At 41.4% G+C, this 17,650-nt stretch overlaps 1 protein-coding gene across 2 annotated transcripts in view; it reads left to right on the forward strand.

The window, feature by feature from the left end:
* CPB (Subunits of heterodimeric actin filament capping protein Capz superfamily) overlaps window positions 1–13,689 on the forward strand; it is a 63,178-nt gene extending 49,489 nt beyond the window's left edge. The window contains exons 7-8 of one of the 2 annotated variants that reach the window (XM_087679610.1): window positions 12,846–12,983; window positions 13,115–13,689. In XM_087679610.1, the coding sequence (XP_087535736.1) occupies window positions 12,846–12,983; window positions 13,115–13,243 (267 nt within the window). In that variant the 3' untranslated portion in view covers window positions 13,244–13,689. The remainder of the gene's footprint in view (window positions 1–12,845; window positions 12,984–13,114) is intronic. The other variant, XM_087679611.1, reaches the window with a different exon arrangement.
* Window positions 13,690–17,650: the final 3,961 nt, after the last annotated feature.

Below are 17,650 nucleotides of genomic sequence, written 5' to 3' on the forward strand. Positions count from 1 at the left end.
CCCATTTTTTATTGCTTCCCATATGTTGGAATATGCCGGATCAACCTGGCATTTCTCTTTTAAAGATTCAAGCAAATCGGAAGTGAAGTGAGTAAAACTCAATTCATTTATGATGGGCATTCTGTTGAGTGCATCAGCCACTATATTATACTTTCCTTTTCTATACCTTATCTCATAGTCGAACTCTTGGAGGAGTTCGGCCCATCTGGCTTTACGCCCTTGTAGATCCGGTTGGTCATTAAGCCACTTAATGCTTTCATGATCCGACAAGATCAAAAGTTTGGCACCGTACAGATAGTGCCTCCATTTCTTCATTGCATGTACTATTGCATACAACTCCCTCTCATAAACGGAATAATTCTGTTTTGTATGGTTTAATTTCTTGCTTTCAAAAGCAACTGGTCGACCCTCTTCGAATAAGACCGCGCCTACTGCCCTGTCATTGGCATCAGCTTCAACCACGAATGGTTTATTGGGATCCACAATTAATAGTACTGGAGCTGTAGCAATAGTTACCTTAAGTTTTTGAAAACTTTCATTTTGGTATGTTCCCCAATTAAAACTCTTCCCTTTCCCTTTAAGTTGGTCCGTCATTTGAACAACTATCTTGGCATAATCTCGAATGAATCTATGATAAAATCCAGATAAACCTAGGAAGATTTGCAGCTCTTCCAGGTTCCTTGGAGATGGCCATTCAATAATTGCCCTTACTTTTTTTGGATCCATCTTGATTCTCTCTTTCTAGATAATATGCCCCAAATATTTAACCTCTTGTGCGAAGAATTCACATTTAGTTTTCTTCGCATAAAGGGAATGGGTTCTTAACAATTGGAATACTAACTGTAAGTGTTTCAAATGTTCTTTTTTTGATTTACTAAAGATCAATATATTATCCAAGAAGACTACTACAAAGTGTCCTAGATAGGGCCGTAACACACTATTCATCAGCTTCATAAAAGTAGCTGGTGCATTAGTGAGGTCAAAAGGCATCACCAAAAAATCATAATGCCCATATCTAGTACGAAATGCTATCTTAGGAACATCTTGGGCCTTAATTCTTACTTGGTGATAGCCTGATCTTAAGTCAATCTTTGTGAAGAATTTTGCCCCTTGTATTTGATAAAAAAGATCTTCCATTTTGGGCGTAGGAAACTTATTCTTCACCGTTATCTTATTAAGTGCTCTATAATCAACACAAAGTCGTATAGAACCATCTTTTTTCTTTACCAATAAAATTGGCGATGCCCAAGGTGAATTGCTGGGTTGTATAAACCCTTTATCAAGGTAATCCTTAATTTGTCTTTCGACTTCTTGGTGTTGTGTTTCACTTAGCCTATAAGGTGGTTTAGAAACAAGGTGTGTATCCCTATCTATATCAATTGGGTGATTTACATCACCCCTATCTGGTGGAAGGCCACTTGGTAAATCAGAAGGAAACACATCTTTAAATTCATCTAACAAACCACTTAATTCATTATTTACATTCAACTCACAAACATAAGAAAATTGTTGCTTTATATTACAAAAAGTAAAAGTATCGTATATAGGAAGGGACCATAACATATATATCTCACAAGCTTTCTTCTTTATCAGCTTCTGAACTTCAAGGGAACACATCAAAGGGTTATCAGATACTTCATGTTCACCTTGAATCACAAAAGTCTTACCATCCCTTTCAAATTCCAGTGTATTATGATGATAACTACGCTTTAAGGATGGTTCCAATCCCCATAGCCACTCCCTTCCTAAAGCAATATTGGCTCTTTTCATATTCATAATTTGGAAATCAACTTATCTTTATATCCTTGGATCTCGATTTCCAAATTGGATACCATTGTATTCCATATTTTATTATCGTGACCTTGAATCATACGAACAACATATTGATGCTCACTCTTTTGTTGGGGAAGTTTTAACTTTTTGACAAGTGCATAATTTATGAAGTTGTGGGTTGCAGAGTCATCAATCATGACTCTAACCCTCTTTCTAGCTATCAATCCATGCACTCTAACTAAATCATGTGGCCTGAAAGTAGGCTGCCACATAAAAGTTGACATACAACACCTGTGTTGTACATCCTTGTGCAAGACTTCTAAAGATTTATACTTTTCATGCCCCTTTAGTTCCAGGGTCTGCACTACATGGATTTGTTTCTCTTTTCCCTTGCCCTTGTCCTTATCCTTTCCTTTATCTTTCCCCTTCTTTCTTTGAGGGCAATTCCAAGTAACATGGTAGGGGATAGGCAATTGAAACACAACCTTTCTTTTTTGGCCTTATCAAAGTCATCTTGACTTAACTTCGGCCTTACATATTGTTTCTTTTCAAAGGGTTGTTTCTTACCCTTAAGGAATGGCATTTTTCTTTTGGATTTGCCTACAAATTTTGAGGCTTCAAATTCCTTAGTCTTGGGCTCCATATTAGTGAGACTAGTGAGTACACCTGGACGCGTATTATCTTCATTGATTAATGCAAATTTAATTGCCTGTTCAAGCATCTTAGGTGAACTCCTTTTCACTTCCTTTTTACAGGCCTTATCTAGTCTCCTTATGAATCCTCTTATCTTTTGAAATTCATCTATTTCTTTCAATTTGAGGATTATCTCACGATACTTCTCGAGATATGCCAGCAAAGGTTTTCCCTTTTGTCTGACAAATTCCAATCTTCGCAATTACATTTCATTTTCAGAAAGGAATTGTTTTAAAAAGACCGATTCAAATTGAGCCCAAGTTTCAGGTATTTTATTTGCCTCCTTTAAAGTTCTCCACTATTTATATGCCTTTGGCCCCAAGGTTAAACTAGCCTCCAGTGCTTGAAGATGTAGTGGAGTATTCTTTAATTTGTGCAAATCTTTCCATTTTTGGAGGAAGTTAAAGATAGTATCTTTATTTCTGTCTTTTTTCTCTCCATGAAACTGAGGGGGTTTCATATCTCTTAACATTGGGTTATCCCTCAAATTTTGATGGGGTTCCCTAGGATCTCGCATAGTTATATCTAGATTTTTCGATGAAGATGGAATATCTGAGGTCTCCACCTTACCTTTATCCCTTTCTAGTAATAAGGCTAATTGGGATTTTATTTCGGTGAGTGCTTGAGTTAGCAACTCCATTTGAACCCCCTGCGCTTGCACACGAGCTGTTAGATCATCAAATTGTTCTCGTATAGCAAAAAAGTCTTCCTAGTGTTCTTGCATTTCAGTTTCATGGGGATCCACCATAGGGTGGTCCCCGGAACTAGAGCCTTCCGTTACCCCCTCTCTCTCTTTCCCCTCCATCTATATACTGGAATTGGAAAGAAATTGTAAGAAATTTGGAAACAAAGGATGAGATACTCGTATTTCGTCCGCTTGATTTTTGTTGGGCAGTGTGATAGTAAACGGGCCGTAAAAGAAGAGGTGGAGTTTTCGTGCTTTCTTGTTGAGCAGTTGAGCAGGAAAGATGGGCTGCCCTGTCACACTGAAGGTGGAAGAAGGTTTATTGCCGAAAGGGAAAAACACCACTGGCCATGTGTCACAGGTCGCGTGAAGTCGGACGATGGCTCTGACGTATTACGGGTCACTTGGAGTTGAGTGATGACCCAGACAAATTGCGGATTGTTTAGAGTCAAGCGCCGGTCCAGTCGGATTACGGGGTCGCTTGGCCCCTAAACACCAGCCATGTCGCCTGTCTTTGATCATGGGAGTCCTGGTTTTAAAGCTTCCCGTTTTTAGTGCAGCGGGACAGGATGTCGCTGAAGTGGTAGTTAGCGTGGCTCGGCTTCAGATTTCGTGGCTCTGATACTAGTATTACGTGGTTATTTCCTAGTGTCGACACTCTCTGATCTCTGTCGACTTTTTTCCCATAGCACGAGAAGTCTTTCTCACCACCCAACCGCGCCTAGGAAGATGTTGGAGAGCGAGAACGACATTGTGACTCCTCTGCCAGCCGTCATACCGAGATGAGTTATACTATATTTGAACTCACTTACTTCCTAAGCTCCCCTTAACCCCGTACGGGTGCCCAAGGCCCACAGACGGTCATCTCTCGCGCTTGTTTCCCAACAAGTTACACAATAAATGTAACAATAAGGTACCAACTTAATGGATGCATCTTTCCCATTCGAACTACACTTTGGGATGAGCTAAATGCTCCTTATATAAAATATGATTCTCCCATGAGATTAGATTACTTGAGATTCAAACAATCTCTCTCAACCTTCTCTCTCTGAAGCCCACACTTCTCTTATTTGTATGATCATGCATGTATGATGTATTCACTCCCATCTATGTAGTTATAAGTTATAGGTAGATGTAGCGCATGTTGCACATTCTGTATTAGGTTTTGGCATGTTACCCTCAAGTACTCATCTTATATACTCTAATAGCATTGCTATTTAGACTTGAAATATCTATTATATTATCTTTAGTCCAAAATAATCAAGTTTTTTTTTTTTGTCGTACTAATATCATACCGCACCATATAAAATCTTAAGGTACTATTTAGTACTGTATTTTATCGTAGTGTACTGTATCGTACATTTTGTACTACCTGACAACTATGGTTTTTATACCACCTTTGGTGTTGGAAAATGGAAGATTTGTAAGGGATCTAGAGTGATTGCCAAAGGTTGTAAAAGTGATACTTCATATTCTCTCCATGTATCTAGTGTGAGTGATCATATTGTTATGGTGACCGAGCAGCCAAGCGTTTCTTTGTGGCATGGCCGGTTGGGATACATGAGCCAAACAGGAATGAAAGTTCTTTCTTGGTTGGGTTACTTGCCTTGTCTTCATTATGCTGATTTTGAGCATTGCGATCATTGTATTTATGGTAAACATGCACATACGTCTCATAAAAAGTCTCTTTCGTTGAAATCTTCTTCTCTCTAGAGTTAATACATTCGGACGTATATTAGATGCTAGGATTATCTTTAGGGGGAATGTAATATATTGTCACCTTTGTCGATGATGCTACACGAAAGCTATGGGTTTATCCTATTCGTAGCAAGGATGAAGTGCTTGACAAGTTTAAAAAATTCTTGGCATTGGCTGAAAATCAGACAGATAAGACACTCAAGTGTCTTCGCTTTGACAATGGTGGGGAATATGTGTCCAAGGCCTTTCAGGCATTTTGTGACAACAAAGGGATAAATAGGGAGCTCATTGCCTCTCATAATCCACCCCAAAATGGAGTTGCAGAGCGTATGAATTGGACCATATAGGATAAGGTCCGTACGATGTTGTCTCATGCTGCATTACCCCATGGTTTTTGGGCAGAGGTTGTTATGACAGCCGTACACATGATTAATCGGTCACCAAACAGGTCTTTGGGGGGGGGGGGGGGAGTGGAGTTCCCCAAGGAGCGTGGTTGGGCAAGTCACCTTCATATGCTCATCTGAAAGTGTTTGGCTGCGAGGCTTTTGTGTAGATTCGTAAAGAAAAACTTAGCAAACTTCAGCCAAAGTCCTGTAAATGCATTTTCCTAGGATATGGTAACAAGGGTGAAATGGGGTATAGATTGTGGGATCTTGAGAAAAGGAAAGTAGTACGCAGCAATGATGTTATCTTTTGGGAAGATCACATGAATAAACAGCCCGAAAAGATTGAGGAGGTCTGTAGGATTGTATTCCGGGAAGAAATACATTTTGGACAGCAAAATGTGCCCGTTGTACAGCAGCAAATACTTGCTGTAAATGAATCTGTAAATACGGAAAATAATGCTAAAAATGATCAGCCAGCTATTGCCCATGATAATGAGCCACTACATGTGTAGGAACAGCTAGGACAACAAGCTGCTAATGCTGATTTGTAGGTTGAAATGCCAGGACAGCAAGTTGAAAATGCTCAACAACCAGCAAACAATGATCATTGGGTTAGGAGATCGTCTAGGGCTACTAGACAACCTGACAGATTTGTTCCTAGTTGACAGAATGTGGTGAACCATCTTGTTTCAAGGAAGCAATGGATAAACATGACAACAAGAAATGGTATAAAGCCATGTTGTCAGAAATGGAAGGTTACTTCTGGTTCCTTACCAAAGTACAAAGCAAGATTGGTTGCGAAGGGGTACAAGCGGAAACATGGAATTGACTTTGATGAGATCTTTTCTCCTATAGTCAAAATGACTATATTGAGAACCCTTTTGGGCTTGGTTGGAGCTGAAGATATGGAGCCCATACAGATGGATGTAAAGATTGCATTCTTACATGGTGATCTGCATGAAGACATATATATGCAGCAGCCTGAAGGGTTTGTTGAAAAAGGAAAAGAAAAGACGGTATGTAAACTCAAAAGGAGTTTGTATGGCCTGAAACAAGCACTAAGAGAATGGTATCATAAGTTTGATACATTCATGCAATCTCAAGGTTTCCATAGAAGTCAAGTGGATCATGCTTGTACACTAAGAAGGTAGCAGATGGCAGCTTGATTATCTTGGTTCTGTATGTAGATGACATGTTGATTGCTGGCAGGGATACTCATGCTTGGACTCATTGAAGCAAAGTCTTTATGGCAGCTTTGACATGAAGGATCTTGGTGATGCAAATCACATTCTTGGTATACGAATACTCAGAGATAGATCAAAAGGCCTACTCTATCTACCTCAACAGGAGTATATCTTCAAGGTTTTACAACGTTTCAATATGAAGGGGGGGGGGGGGGGAGAAATAATTGGGGTTCCATTGCCTCTATATGTGAAACTCAGTGTAGAGGACAACCCTACATTTGATGATAAAGAGGTTGAAATGGCTAAGATACCATATGCTTCTCAGCTGTTGACAGTTTGATGTATGCTATGGTTGCTACACGTCCTGACATTGCCTTTGTAGTGGGAGTGGTTAGCAGGTACATGGCAACCCTTGGCAAGAAGCATTGGGATGCAGTGAAAGGTATTATGAGATATCTCAAAGGCACAAAGGAGTTGTGCATTTGCTTTGGGAAGCAGATGCATAGGAATGTGTTGTTGGCTTTATGAATGCAGACTATGTTGGTCATGCGGATTGCAAGGAGTCCACCTCTGGGTATGTGTTTAATTTCACAGGAGAAGCAGTCTCTTGGATCTCCAGGCCACAAAAGTGTTTTGCATTGTCTATTACAGAGGCAAAGTATGTGGCTGCCATTGTGGCATGCAAGGAGGCTTTATGGCTTTCATGCCTGGTGGGAGAGCTTGGCATCATAGAGTTACCTGTTCTTCATTGTGATATTTAGAGTGCTATCATGCTAGCACAGAATCGTGTCTTTGATGCAAAGACAAAGCACATACAGGTGAAGTACCACTTCATTAGAGATGTACTTGACAACAAGAGCATGGAGCTTGTCAAAGTACATACAGATGATAATCTTGCAGACCTTCTCACGAAGGGTCTTTTAGCAGAGCGGTTTGCTCATTGCCGACAGATGATGGGAGTTGGATAGATATATGTATTTCAGCTTTGTACATACCTAGACTTATAGGTGGGAGATTGTTAGGAATAAAGGCTCTCGTGCCTTTAAATGTGCTCGTGTGTGAACACAACCTTAGCACTTGTACTTACACATATATATATCTATCTAAAAAACCTAAAGGTACACTCGTCATTGTATCTACAATCGTGCTCACTCTTTGCTTTTGCTCTCCCGCACTCTCTTTGTTTCTCTGCGACTAAGGAACACCCATTGTCTCGATCTTCGTGCATGACACATCACGTCACTTGTTGCCAATCATCTTGGCTAGGGCCTTATAGGTGATTGACAACAAGGTGATCGGCCACCATTGGAAGACCTCAAAATAGTCTCTCCCTTTGGAAAGGAGGTTGACTAGTCGTGCTTATAGGCTGTTCTGTTGAGCTAAAAATGCATTAGCTTTACTTAAACAATCCCAAAACTTGCTTAATTAATGAAGAAACCTTGTTTATTTAAAAGAAACGCGATCCTAGAGAGTTTCTGTGTCCCATAATAACAAACCCACTTGGGAGGGCCCAAACTTTCTATAAATACGTATGTTGCTCTCCATTCAGCCGATAATCTCATTTTTGCAGATTTCAAATGTTTAAGCTTGCTACCCACATCCCGTTCGCAGAGGACATCTTAGCCGAAGCTGTCCATTGCTATCTACATTAGTTGGCCCATGATTTCTAGCTCTCTTTTCGCAGTTTGGAGCTGATTCCAGCCAGGCGACTGCTTTTCCAACACAAACCTGTTGTCGTACTACCTGCCACGTCATCTGCAGCCTGCATTTGGCAATCTTCTCTCTCCTCCAGTTGTCGCTCGGCTTCTGGAGGCTGTCGCCAGGCTGTCCAGCTTGTGTTTGACCGTTTTTTCTCTCCTGAAGGCTGTCCTGCTTGTGTTTTTAGTCTCTCTCTCTCATTGATGTTTGCATCAGATCCAGCTTCTCATTGCTGTGTTTGCTAGTGTTCGATATCCGGAGGCTTTCTTGCTGCGATTCGGGATCCGTTCAGAGTATGACACTCTCTCTAGCTTATTATCCTTGCTCTGATACCATGTAAAGAAATACTTTGATATAGAAGCACAAATAACAATCGTACAACAAAGCACAGATTGATAAAAGAACATAGTTAGGGTTAGGGTAACTCAGTGACAATGAATACAGAAAATAACTGAAGTGATATAACAGCTGAATATACAATGCTCATGCAACAAACACACTATGCAGTGAATGAATACTGAATCTCGAATTCTTGTATCATTGAAGAGAGCTCGATACTCAGTCTCGGTCATGGAAGTCGCCACCGTCTCTTGCTTATGGCTTGACCAAGAAATGGGAGCCGTGCCCAAGGTAAAGAGGTAGCCGCCATGAGAACGTCGGGTGTCGGGATCTCTTGCCCAATCAGAATCAGTGTACCCTTGCAAACGTAAACCGGAACCATATGTCAGGCCATAAGAATAAGCACATCGTAAATAATGCAACACATAAAGACATGCAATCCAATGTGACATCCTAGGTGCTGTGAAATATTGACTGAGTAAGCTAAATTTGGCCTAGTGTGAATTAACCAAAGAAGTTTTTCTACAACAGAGCGATAGGTGTGTGCATCGAAGGGCTGTCCTATTTGGGGTGATCACTTAGGCTTCCTTGGTAAGATAACCATCACTTGTGTAGTCTTAGTAGGCCACTGGGCAGTTGACACACATCCTTTGCCCAATGCTTTGGCTGCTTTGGGGTGGGATGCCTTGGGATAAAAGATATTTCTCGTGGCACCGTTGTTGGTCTTGAGCTAAAAATGCATTAGCTTTACTTAAATAGTCCCAAAATTTGCTTAATTAATGAAGAAACCTTGTTTATTTAAAAGAAACACGATCCTAGAGAGTTTCTGTGTTCCATAAGCACAAATCCACTTGGGAGGGCCCAAACTTTCTATAAATACTTGTAGATTTCAGGCGTTTCAGCTTGTTGCCTACACCTCGTTCGCGAATGACATCCCAGTCAAAGCTGTCCATTGTTGTCTACATCAATTGGCGCCTGATTTCCAGCCCTCTTCTTGCAGTTTGGAGCTGATCCCAACTAGGTGACTGTTGTTATTGCACAGACCTGCTGCCGTATTGCCTTCCACGTCATCTACAGTATGTATTTGGCAGTTTTCTCTCTCCTCCAACTGTTGCCTAGCTTCTGCAGGCTGTCCAGCTTGCGTTTGGCAGTTTTCTCTCTCGTGTAGGCTGTCCTGCCTGCGTTTTTAGTCTTTCTCTCTCCTCACTGCTGTTTCCATTAGATCTAGCTTCTCACTGCTGCGTTTGCTGGTGTTTGACATCTGGAGGTTGCCTTGCAGTGATTGGGGATCCGTTCAGAGTACAACTCTCTCCAGCTCATTATCCGTGCCCTGATCCTTGAGATACAGGAGTTCGAGGTTCAATATTCATTCACTGCATAGTGTGTTTGCTGCATGAGCATTGCATATTCAGCAGTTATATCACTTCAGTTATTTTCTGTGTTCATTGTCTCCGAGTTACCCTAACCCTGTGTTCTTTTATTAGTCTGTTCTTTGTCATATGATTGTTATTTGTGCTTCTGTGTCAGAGTATTTCTTTGCATGCTCGACATCTAACTTGAGCTGAAGATCTCGTGAAAAGCCTAGTGTAGGGGATTCTTCACCACCTCCAATAAGTGGTGAAGAAGGCTCTAGACAGCCTATTCTCTTCAGGGCACTTTTGCCCATCCAATGTGTGGAACACCTAAGATAGTTCCTTCTCCGTGAAGTGTTCAAGGAGTGCTTGTCCCATCACCTCCGCCACAAGGGGCGGAAAGCACTCCCACACCTACTATCTATATTGGAGCATCATGTTTGATATTGTCTCTTGCTGAAAAAGCTGTGTAGAAGACCGTACCAAGTTCCATCACCTCCTCCAAGCATCCCGTTGATGAATGTGGCTAGTTTGGTATAGGGTTCTGACTTGGGATACATTGCCATTTAATCAAGCACTCCTTGAATTTTGCACTCAATCCCTCTTGTTTCTGAGATTGGGTCATGGTATGATCTAGCTATACTGGCTGGTGGTTGGATGTATGAGGTCACATGGGAGTTCCTCGTTTAGTAGGTTGGATGAGTGTGCACGCGCGTATGCATGCATGTGTGTGTCTTTGTTTTCGCAATTGATCAATGACCAATATGGCAAAAGAGAGAAATAAATAAATAAACAAACATGTATAAAGGTCTACTAGAAGCTAAAATGGCCCATGAAACAAAAGTATTGATACATTCAAAACTCAAGGAATCTAAATGTCTTGAGTAGAGAATGAAAATATGGACCGGAAAATAAAAGTACCTATCTACATCCTGGGGCCAAGAAAAAACAATGGCCCGATACAAAAGCCAGGATAGGACTGATAGAAGTGTGGAACTAAACACTCTATTGAAAGAAGCCTTTGAGCCTCATCTCATGATGTCTTGGATGAGTTGGTCCAGCATAGACATAACTGAAGCGTTGGGGTGGTAATGGTGCCCCACCAAAATTCTTGGATCCTCTGAGGGGTTCTCTACTGGTCCTTGGTCTGGCAGCTCGTGGGCATTGAAACCAGCCTTTCTTCTTGGAATGGGTGGTGATAACCTGATTTAAGAGTTAATTACAACAATAAATAAATGCACATAAAATGAAATACACACTTTACCATAACATTCTTGGACAGTAGACGCCTTGTTGGCCCCAAAATTGGCGCCCCTTGCGGTATTTCTTTAGCTTTCATTCAATTGAAAGGAGTACAACTTGAGATTCTTCAATCTCCTCTTGCTAACCAATTGCTCTTGCTGTCATAAATGACCAGCAAGCCTTTTGGGTCATTTGCCCCTTAATTGACCCAGGATTTCTTCTCCAATTTGACCCTAGGCTGGCCAAATGCTGCACCAAATCAATTTGGGATGGGTTGGCTCTTGAATTCCCTTGATAATCTTCAATTGGCACGGATCCCAAGGTGGCTGCTAAACCCTAATTTTTGCTGTAAATTAGGGTTTATTGCAGAAATTCTAGATTAGCCCATCAAAAATGGCTGAAATCTCCTCCAAATGGTTGAGAATGGCTGAGCATAGGCTAAAGGAGATGAGAGAATGTTGTAAAGAGAGAAAATTTTGAGATTTGTCTCGAAGAACTAATCAAAATCAGTTGCTGCCCTGCTGTACCAGCCCCAAACGGATGCACTGCTAACAATAGGAGCATTAGAGACTATGATCTTCAGGAGAAAGTGCATCAGCAGCAATTGTCAGCTTCCCAAGGTCAAGAATATGCAATCTCCATCACCAAAATGGTCCACTGCATGGGAAAGTTTTGCCAAATGGCAGCTTTCTTAATCCATTTTCAGCAATTTCCAACCATTTAATTAAATTTCATAATTAATTAATTCTGAAAATTAATTCAGCCCTTAATCCATGCCCAGAAAATTGACCGTGCCCATCCAAAAATTAATTGGCTAGGCCATTTGCAACCCAAAGTGGTCCCATGCATTAATTGACCCTTGGACAAGCATTAATACATTAATTAATGCCTAGTCCCTAGTGTCACCACTGACACTTAACGGCCAATTAATGGTTCTAGGGGCAAACTGACACCAAAATTCACCTAGAATCTAACAAGTGTAACTTGTTACAACTTTTGCTTTTGACACCCATCTTTTTCACAGTTTTCCTTCGGCTTTCAACTGTGAGAAAGTAGCTTGCACCTCACATGTGCAACACATGTGCATCTTTTAATTGCACATTTGATTAATCCTTTAATCACATGTCAATTAAACATAAGCAAAGCATCAAATTTTCACGTCCTCGTGACAGGCATTGTGCTCTACATAGTTTTTCTGCTCTATCTATGGTGACCCCTCAACGACATAGTTCATCTGCTCTATCTATGGTGATCCCTCAATGTGAATGAGTGGGTCTAGAGGCTCCTGGATTTGTGGTTTCCAAGGTTACTACTGCTCCAAAGAAGTTGGTGAGTGCGTTGACCAGTCTCTCTGATGATCTCCCCCCCCTCATTGTAGAATGTGGTCAGAGTGTTTGTGTAGGTGAATTGAGGAAGAGCCCAAGGCAATAATGATCTCAGAAGTCCATCACTTTGGTAAATTGGCCGAAACCATCCTGAAAGAGGCGATGGAAGTGTCTCCAGATCTCACAGCATATTGGGCAGCAACATTTAGTGCTCCACGATCTTTGTTTCCAGCTCACATAACTGGCTGATCCGGTCCTCAGGCAAGGGGGACAGCTCTGTACTGACTAGTTTCTATCCTCAGCTGGTGTGAGGATGTATGAACCTGACTGATAGCACGAGAGAGAGAGAGAGAGAGAGAGAGAGAGAGAGAGAGAGAGAGAGAACCTGTTGTCATATGCTTTACTGGTATGATTACCCTTCGCTCTGGCTGAGGGTAGTGTAATGGTGCTGTCTGTGTTTCTTTCTGTAGTGTGTTTTTCAAGCTACCTCATTCAGTGGTGTCAAATGGCAGATGGAGTCTGATTTTTCTGTGTCAGAAGGGCATTTGAGCAACATGGGAAGGATGATTGAGGACATGGAGAGCAAATTGAGGAATGGTTTGGATCAGGTACTATCACAGATAGTGCTGGTTTTCTAGCCTGATTCTTTTTGGTGTTTCGACCTTGTTCATTAGCTATATAGCGCTGAAAACTGCCCAATATGTTCTTACATCAAAACAACTTTCCTGAGGGAAACCAGGTCTATTTTGGGAAGACAAAGGAGATGGTTTTCACATTGAGAGAGCCTTTGGGGACATTGACAGCAACATCTGCTACAGGCCAAAGTATCCAACATGATGTTATCAGTGATATCATTAGAAGCAGATAAGCAGTGTGTGATGATCTGCCTTATGAGCTGCGAAGGACGGTTCATTTTTTGTCAGTGATCTTATGTCAAATAAGTTGGGCTTGTGGTTTGGTTGTTGATTGTCCTAAGGTGTGCTTAACTATTTGGAACGTTTGAAATTCATTTCTGTGAGAGTCCTGTTGCAGCGTTGTGTTCAGTATGCTAGCTAGCATAAAAGGTTTACCTGTGAACACTTGAATTGATAGATCGATTTCGCGAGTTTGTAATCACATTTGCAGTTGCAACCGAGTACATGTTCTGATTCTATCATGCTGTAATGCAGACTGGATAATCCCATTAGACATGATACAGTTATTTTTTGAGAGTGCATTAACCAGTGATGTGAGAAGATGTGATGTAGCAATGTTGGTCTTATGCATTTTAGCTCGGGATCACAGGGCAGCCTTTATCTTGGATCACTCCTGGCTCATTGGTGGTCCTCTAGTGATGCTGCACATATCCCACTTTTGTCCCACTAGAGGGGCACAGTAGGAAGCGAGAGAGGGGAGCATGCTGATGGTCTCATCTTTTTGTGTAAGTGGTTCTGTTCCCTGCATTCACATACACGCTATTTCTTGTCTCTATGGTCACATGAGAGAGGGCCATAACCCACATAAGGAAGTTCTAAACCTTAGACTCGAATTTAGCTTTACTCGATCTATCTGCCCATGAACGCAAAGGCTGTCGAAAGCATGAGATTTCGAACTGCAAAGCACGAGCATGAGATTTGAGTTGATAAGGAGGATGACGACGGAAGCACGCCGCGTGAGAAGGTAAAGAGGAGATTTCGTGACGTCTTGCGTTCAAACCCTACGGACACCTCAAAGCTGGCCTATTCGTATGGGTGGGGCGATGCATGGTACCTTAATCGTATGAGAACGCATTATAAACAAGATAAGGAGGGTGAAGGCATTAGCCTAAAAGCCGCATCGAGTCCCTCTCCAAATAGCCCGGTTAACAATACCCCAATCCTTTATAAAGAGGACTATTGTTGCGCTCACATATCTTTCAAAGTGGTGGCTTGCTTTTATTTTTTTCGGGGGTGGGGGGGGGGGGGGGGGGGGTGTGTGGGTGGCTTGCTTTTATTTTTTTCGGGGGTGGGGGGGGGGGGGTGTGTGGGGAGAGGGAGAGAGAGAAAAGTAGAGGACACCATCTTCATACCTCCTCAATCAATCATCTTTTGATTTCATCCATTACCCAAAATTTGCAAGCTAGTATGGCACCTAACTGAAGGGGAGAGGTGAAGAAAAATTCCATGCGAGACAAAGATGACAGTGAAGCTGTTGAGGTCATGATCATCTCTGCCATGGAGTAGTTGATCTTCCATCGTTAAGCTTCAAGCCTAGGTTTTTCATAATGTTGATATGTATTAATTTATTCTTATTGTTAGCATTTCTTAGAATTGTGTGCATTGTGTTAGTATGATTACTTTATGATTACACTTGTGATTATAATAAGAAGAATCAACTGGATATATGGTAGTTGGATTTGTGAGATCAATGAAGTTCTTTAGTTGGACTTATCGGCCTAGGTTCAATGAGAATACCAAAGAAAATGAGAGAAAACCTAAAAGGGCATTGCTTGGTATCTAGGGTTGAGATCCTAGTATTGAAAAGGGCCAAGTATATTACTGTTTCATCATCATATAATGAGCTTAGAGGGGCATTGAGCAAATGAATCTCTTGGTGGCATACAATAGGCTTATAGAACTTTCCAATTTCCAATTTTTGGACAAGGATAGAAGACCGTGGATTTTAGACGGGATGGAGCAACTTTGGCGGAGTCCAATCTCTTATGGAGATTGTAATGGAGTGACTTTGTGGATGTTGGCATCCCATGAGGAATGCAATAAAGGAATTGAATCCTAATAAAAACGAGTTATTTTTCAAGGATTGATTGTTTATGAATGAATCATATGAAATGCAATAGTAAAAGGGGGTGGATGGAGATTTCAATGACCCTATCCTAATAATAGTGGATATAATAAGTTGGATGGCATTTTACGTGATTAGTTAGGGTTTTAGTCAATTGATAAAAAAATTGTCTACGTAGTAAGATAAAATAAATCCAACAATGTTTTAGGAGAATGAGGTCTTAGAATATTGGTCTTTGAGGCAACGCAAGTTTAAAGACTGTCACTCTACTTAAACCAAATTCACATATTCCATGCGAGCTTGCTACCTAAGACTCGTGTGAATATATCTTCTTGCATACCAACTTATTTTTGATAGAGTACAGTTGTAGTATCAATACCTTGTCTCAACTAGCAACATTGATTCTAGCCTTTGATATAGGGCTTACATGTTATTAGACCTCTACAACTTGTTGGAGTCTGTTCTAGCTTGTTGACTATTGTCCTCTACTCTATTTTGGTGTTGGAGAGCTATTGGTGATAGTTGATGGTGTGGTTTCAATATTTAGGTGTGTTGGAGGTTGCAATTTTCGCATAAATAACAACTCTTGGCAGTGCGAGTTGAGGTAGATATACCCTTCGATAGATTAGCTTGAAGTTCTTTTGATGGATAGTCCCTTCCATCTTTAGGTGTCTAGTGTTTATATGACATTGAGGTATTACTTTCAGTATTCTCAGCATGGATTTCTAGTTTGATGCACCTTCTCCTACGACCTCTTCTCAACCTACTAGTGGCCACAAGGTCTCAACTTCGTTTCTCTTTCCGTGCATAGGTAGTGCATGTTTCCATTCTTCCCATCAACCTTCACCAAGCTTAGAAGTTGGAAATCTCCAACTATTTCGTATGGAAGATTAAGGCCTATCACATTCTAGACATTGATGAGATGTGGACATTTGTCTCGTCTGCTTCCGTCTGGTGGGTGGATCAATGGGACCCACAAAATCAATCCCCCACTTCTCGAACGGCTTTAGGGGAAGAATAGGTTGTAGTGGCATGGCACTTGTTTTGGTGGGTTTCCCCATTCGCTGACAAGCATCACATAGCTTACAGTAGTCATATGCATCCTTGTGGAGGGTTGACCACCAGTATCCTGCTAATAGAGCCTTCTTGGTGGTCGCTTCTCCTGCGAAGTGTCCACCACATGGTTCGTCATGGCATGCTTTCAATACTATGCCGATTTCATCCCCTACAACACATCTTTGCAGCCCTTCATCTTTGCCTCTCTTGTACAGTGCACCGCTTAGCAAAGTGTAGGGGGTTGATTCTAACAGAAGCTTCTTCTCACGGCTTGAGATGCTAGGAGGATATTGTTGAGTTGCCAGGAACTTGGCTGTGTCTGCATACCAGGGAGTCACTGTTTCAAATAGAAACAAGGAAGCATCAGGAAGGTCTGGATTATCTTATTCCTCTTCTGCAGTTTGAGGGATCTGTGATAGATGATCAGCTAGGACATGGGAACGGCCAGGCCTAGTGACCACTTCAAAATCAAACTCCTGGAACAGGAGCAACATCTCATTAGCCGTCCTTTAACATCTACTTTGTTCATCAGAAAGGATAGGGCTTCATGATCCACGTAGAACTTGAAATGCGTGGACAGTAGATAGTGTCAAAACTTCTCTAGTGCAAACACCATTGCCAAGCACTCAAGCTCTGTCAATGTATAGTTCCATTCCCTATCAGTGACCTTTTGGCTTGCATAATATATTGGTTGATCTAATTTAGAGGGGTCCTTTTGATATAGGAGAGAACCTAGCCCTTCAATTGATGCATTTGTGTGCACATGAAACTCCTTCGTCCAGTCAGGAGGCTGTAAGATAGGTGCTTTGATAAGGCACTGTTTTAGGGTATTAAAGGCTTCTTCATAGTCATTAGTCCAAAGAAAATCTACATATTTCCTTAGGAGCTTGTGCAGAGGGATTGCCTTGGTTGCAAAATGTGCAATAAATCTTCTGTAGTAACCCACATGGCCAATAAATCCTCTCAATTGCTTGAGGTTTGTTGGTGTTGTCAAGGCGGCAATCTTTTCAATCTTCGTCGGGTCTATTGCAATCCCTTGTGCAGAGACTATATGGCCCAAAATAACTCCTAATGAGATACCAAAGACACATTTGTCGGGGTTGAGAGAAATCCCATACTCAGCATCTGTCAAAACATTGCTCTAGATATCCCCAATGCTCATGGATTAAACTATAGACACAGAAGTCATTAAGATACACCTTAATGAAATCATGAAGATGATTCTAGAAGGTAGCCATCATCTCTCATTGGAAGGTGGTAGGAAATCATGAAGATGATTCTAGAAGGCAGCCATCATCTCTCATTGGAAGGTGGCAGGAGCATTATAGAGCCCAAATGGCATTACTCTAGGCATAGGTCCCTCATTCTGTGGTGAAGGTTGTTTTGGATTGGTCCTCTTCTGCGATTTGGACTTAGTTATATCCGCTGGATCCATCCAAGAGGGAATAGAGCTCATGGC

The sequence above is a fragment of the Lygodium microphyllum genome, chromosome 6 (genome assembly GCF_053477565.2).
Source record: "Lygodium microphyllum isolate KBCC chromosome 6, Lygodium_microphyllum_v1.1.10, whole genome shotgun sequence".
Lineage (NCBI taxonomy): Eukaryota > Viridiplantae > Streptophyta > Polypodiopsida > Schizaeales > Lygodiaceae > Lygodium > Lygodium microphyllum.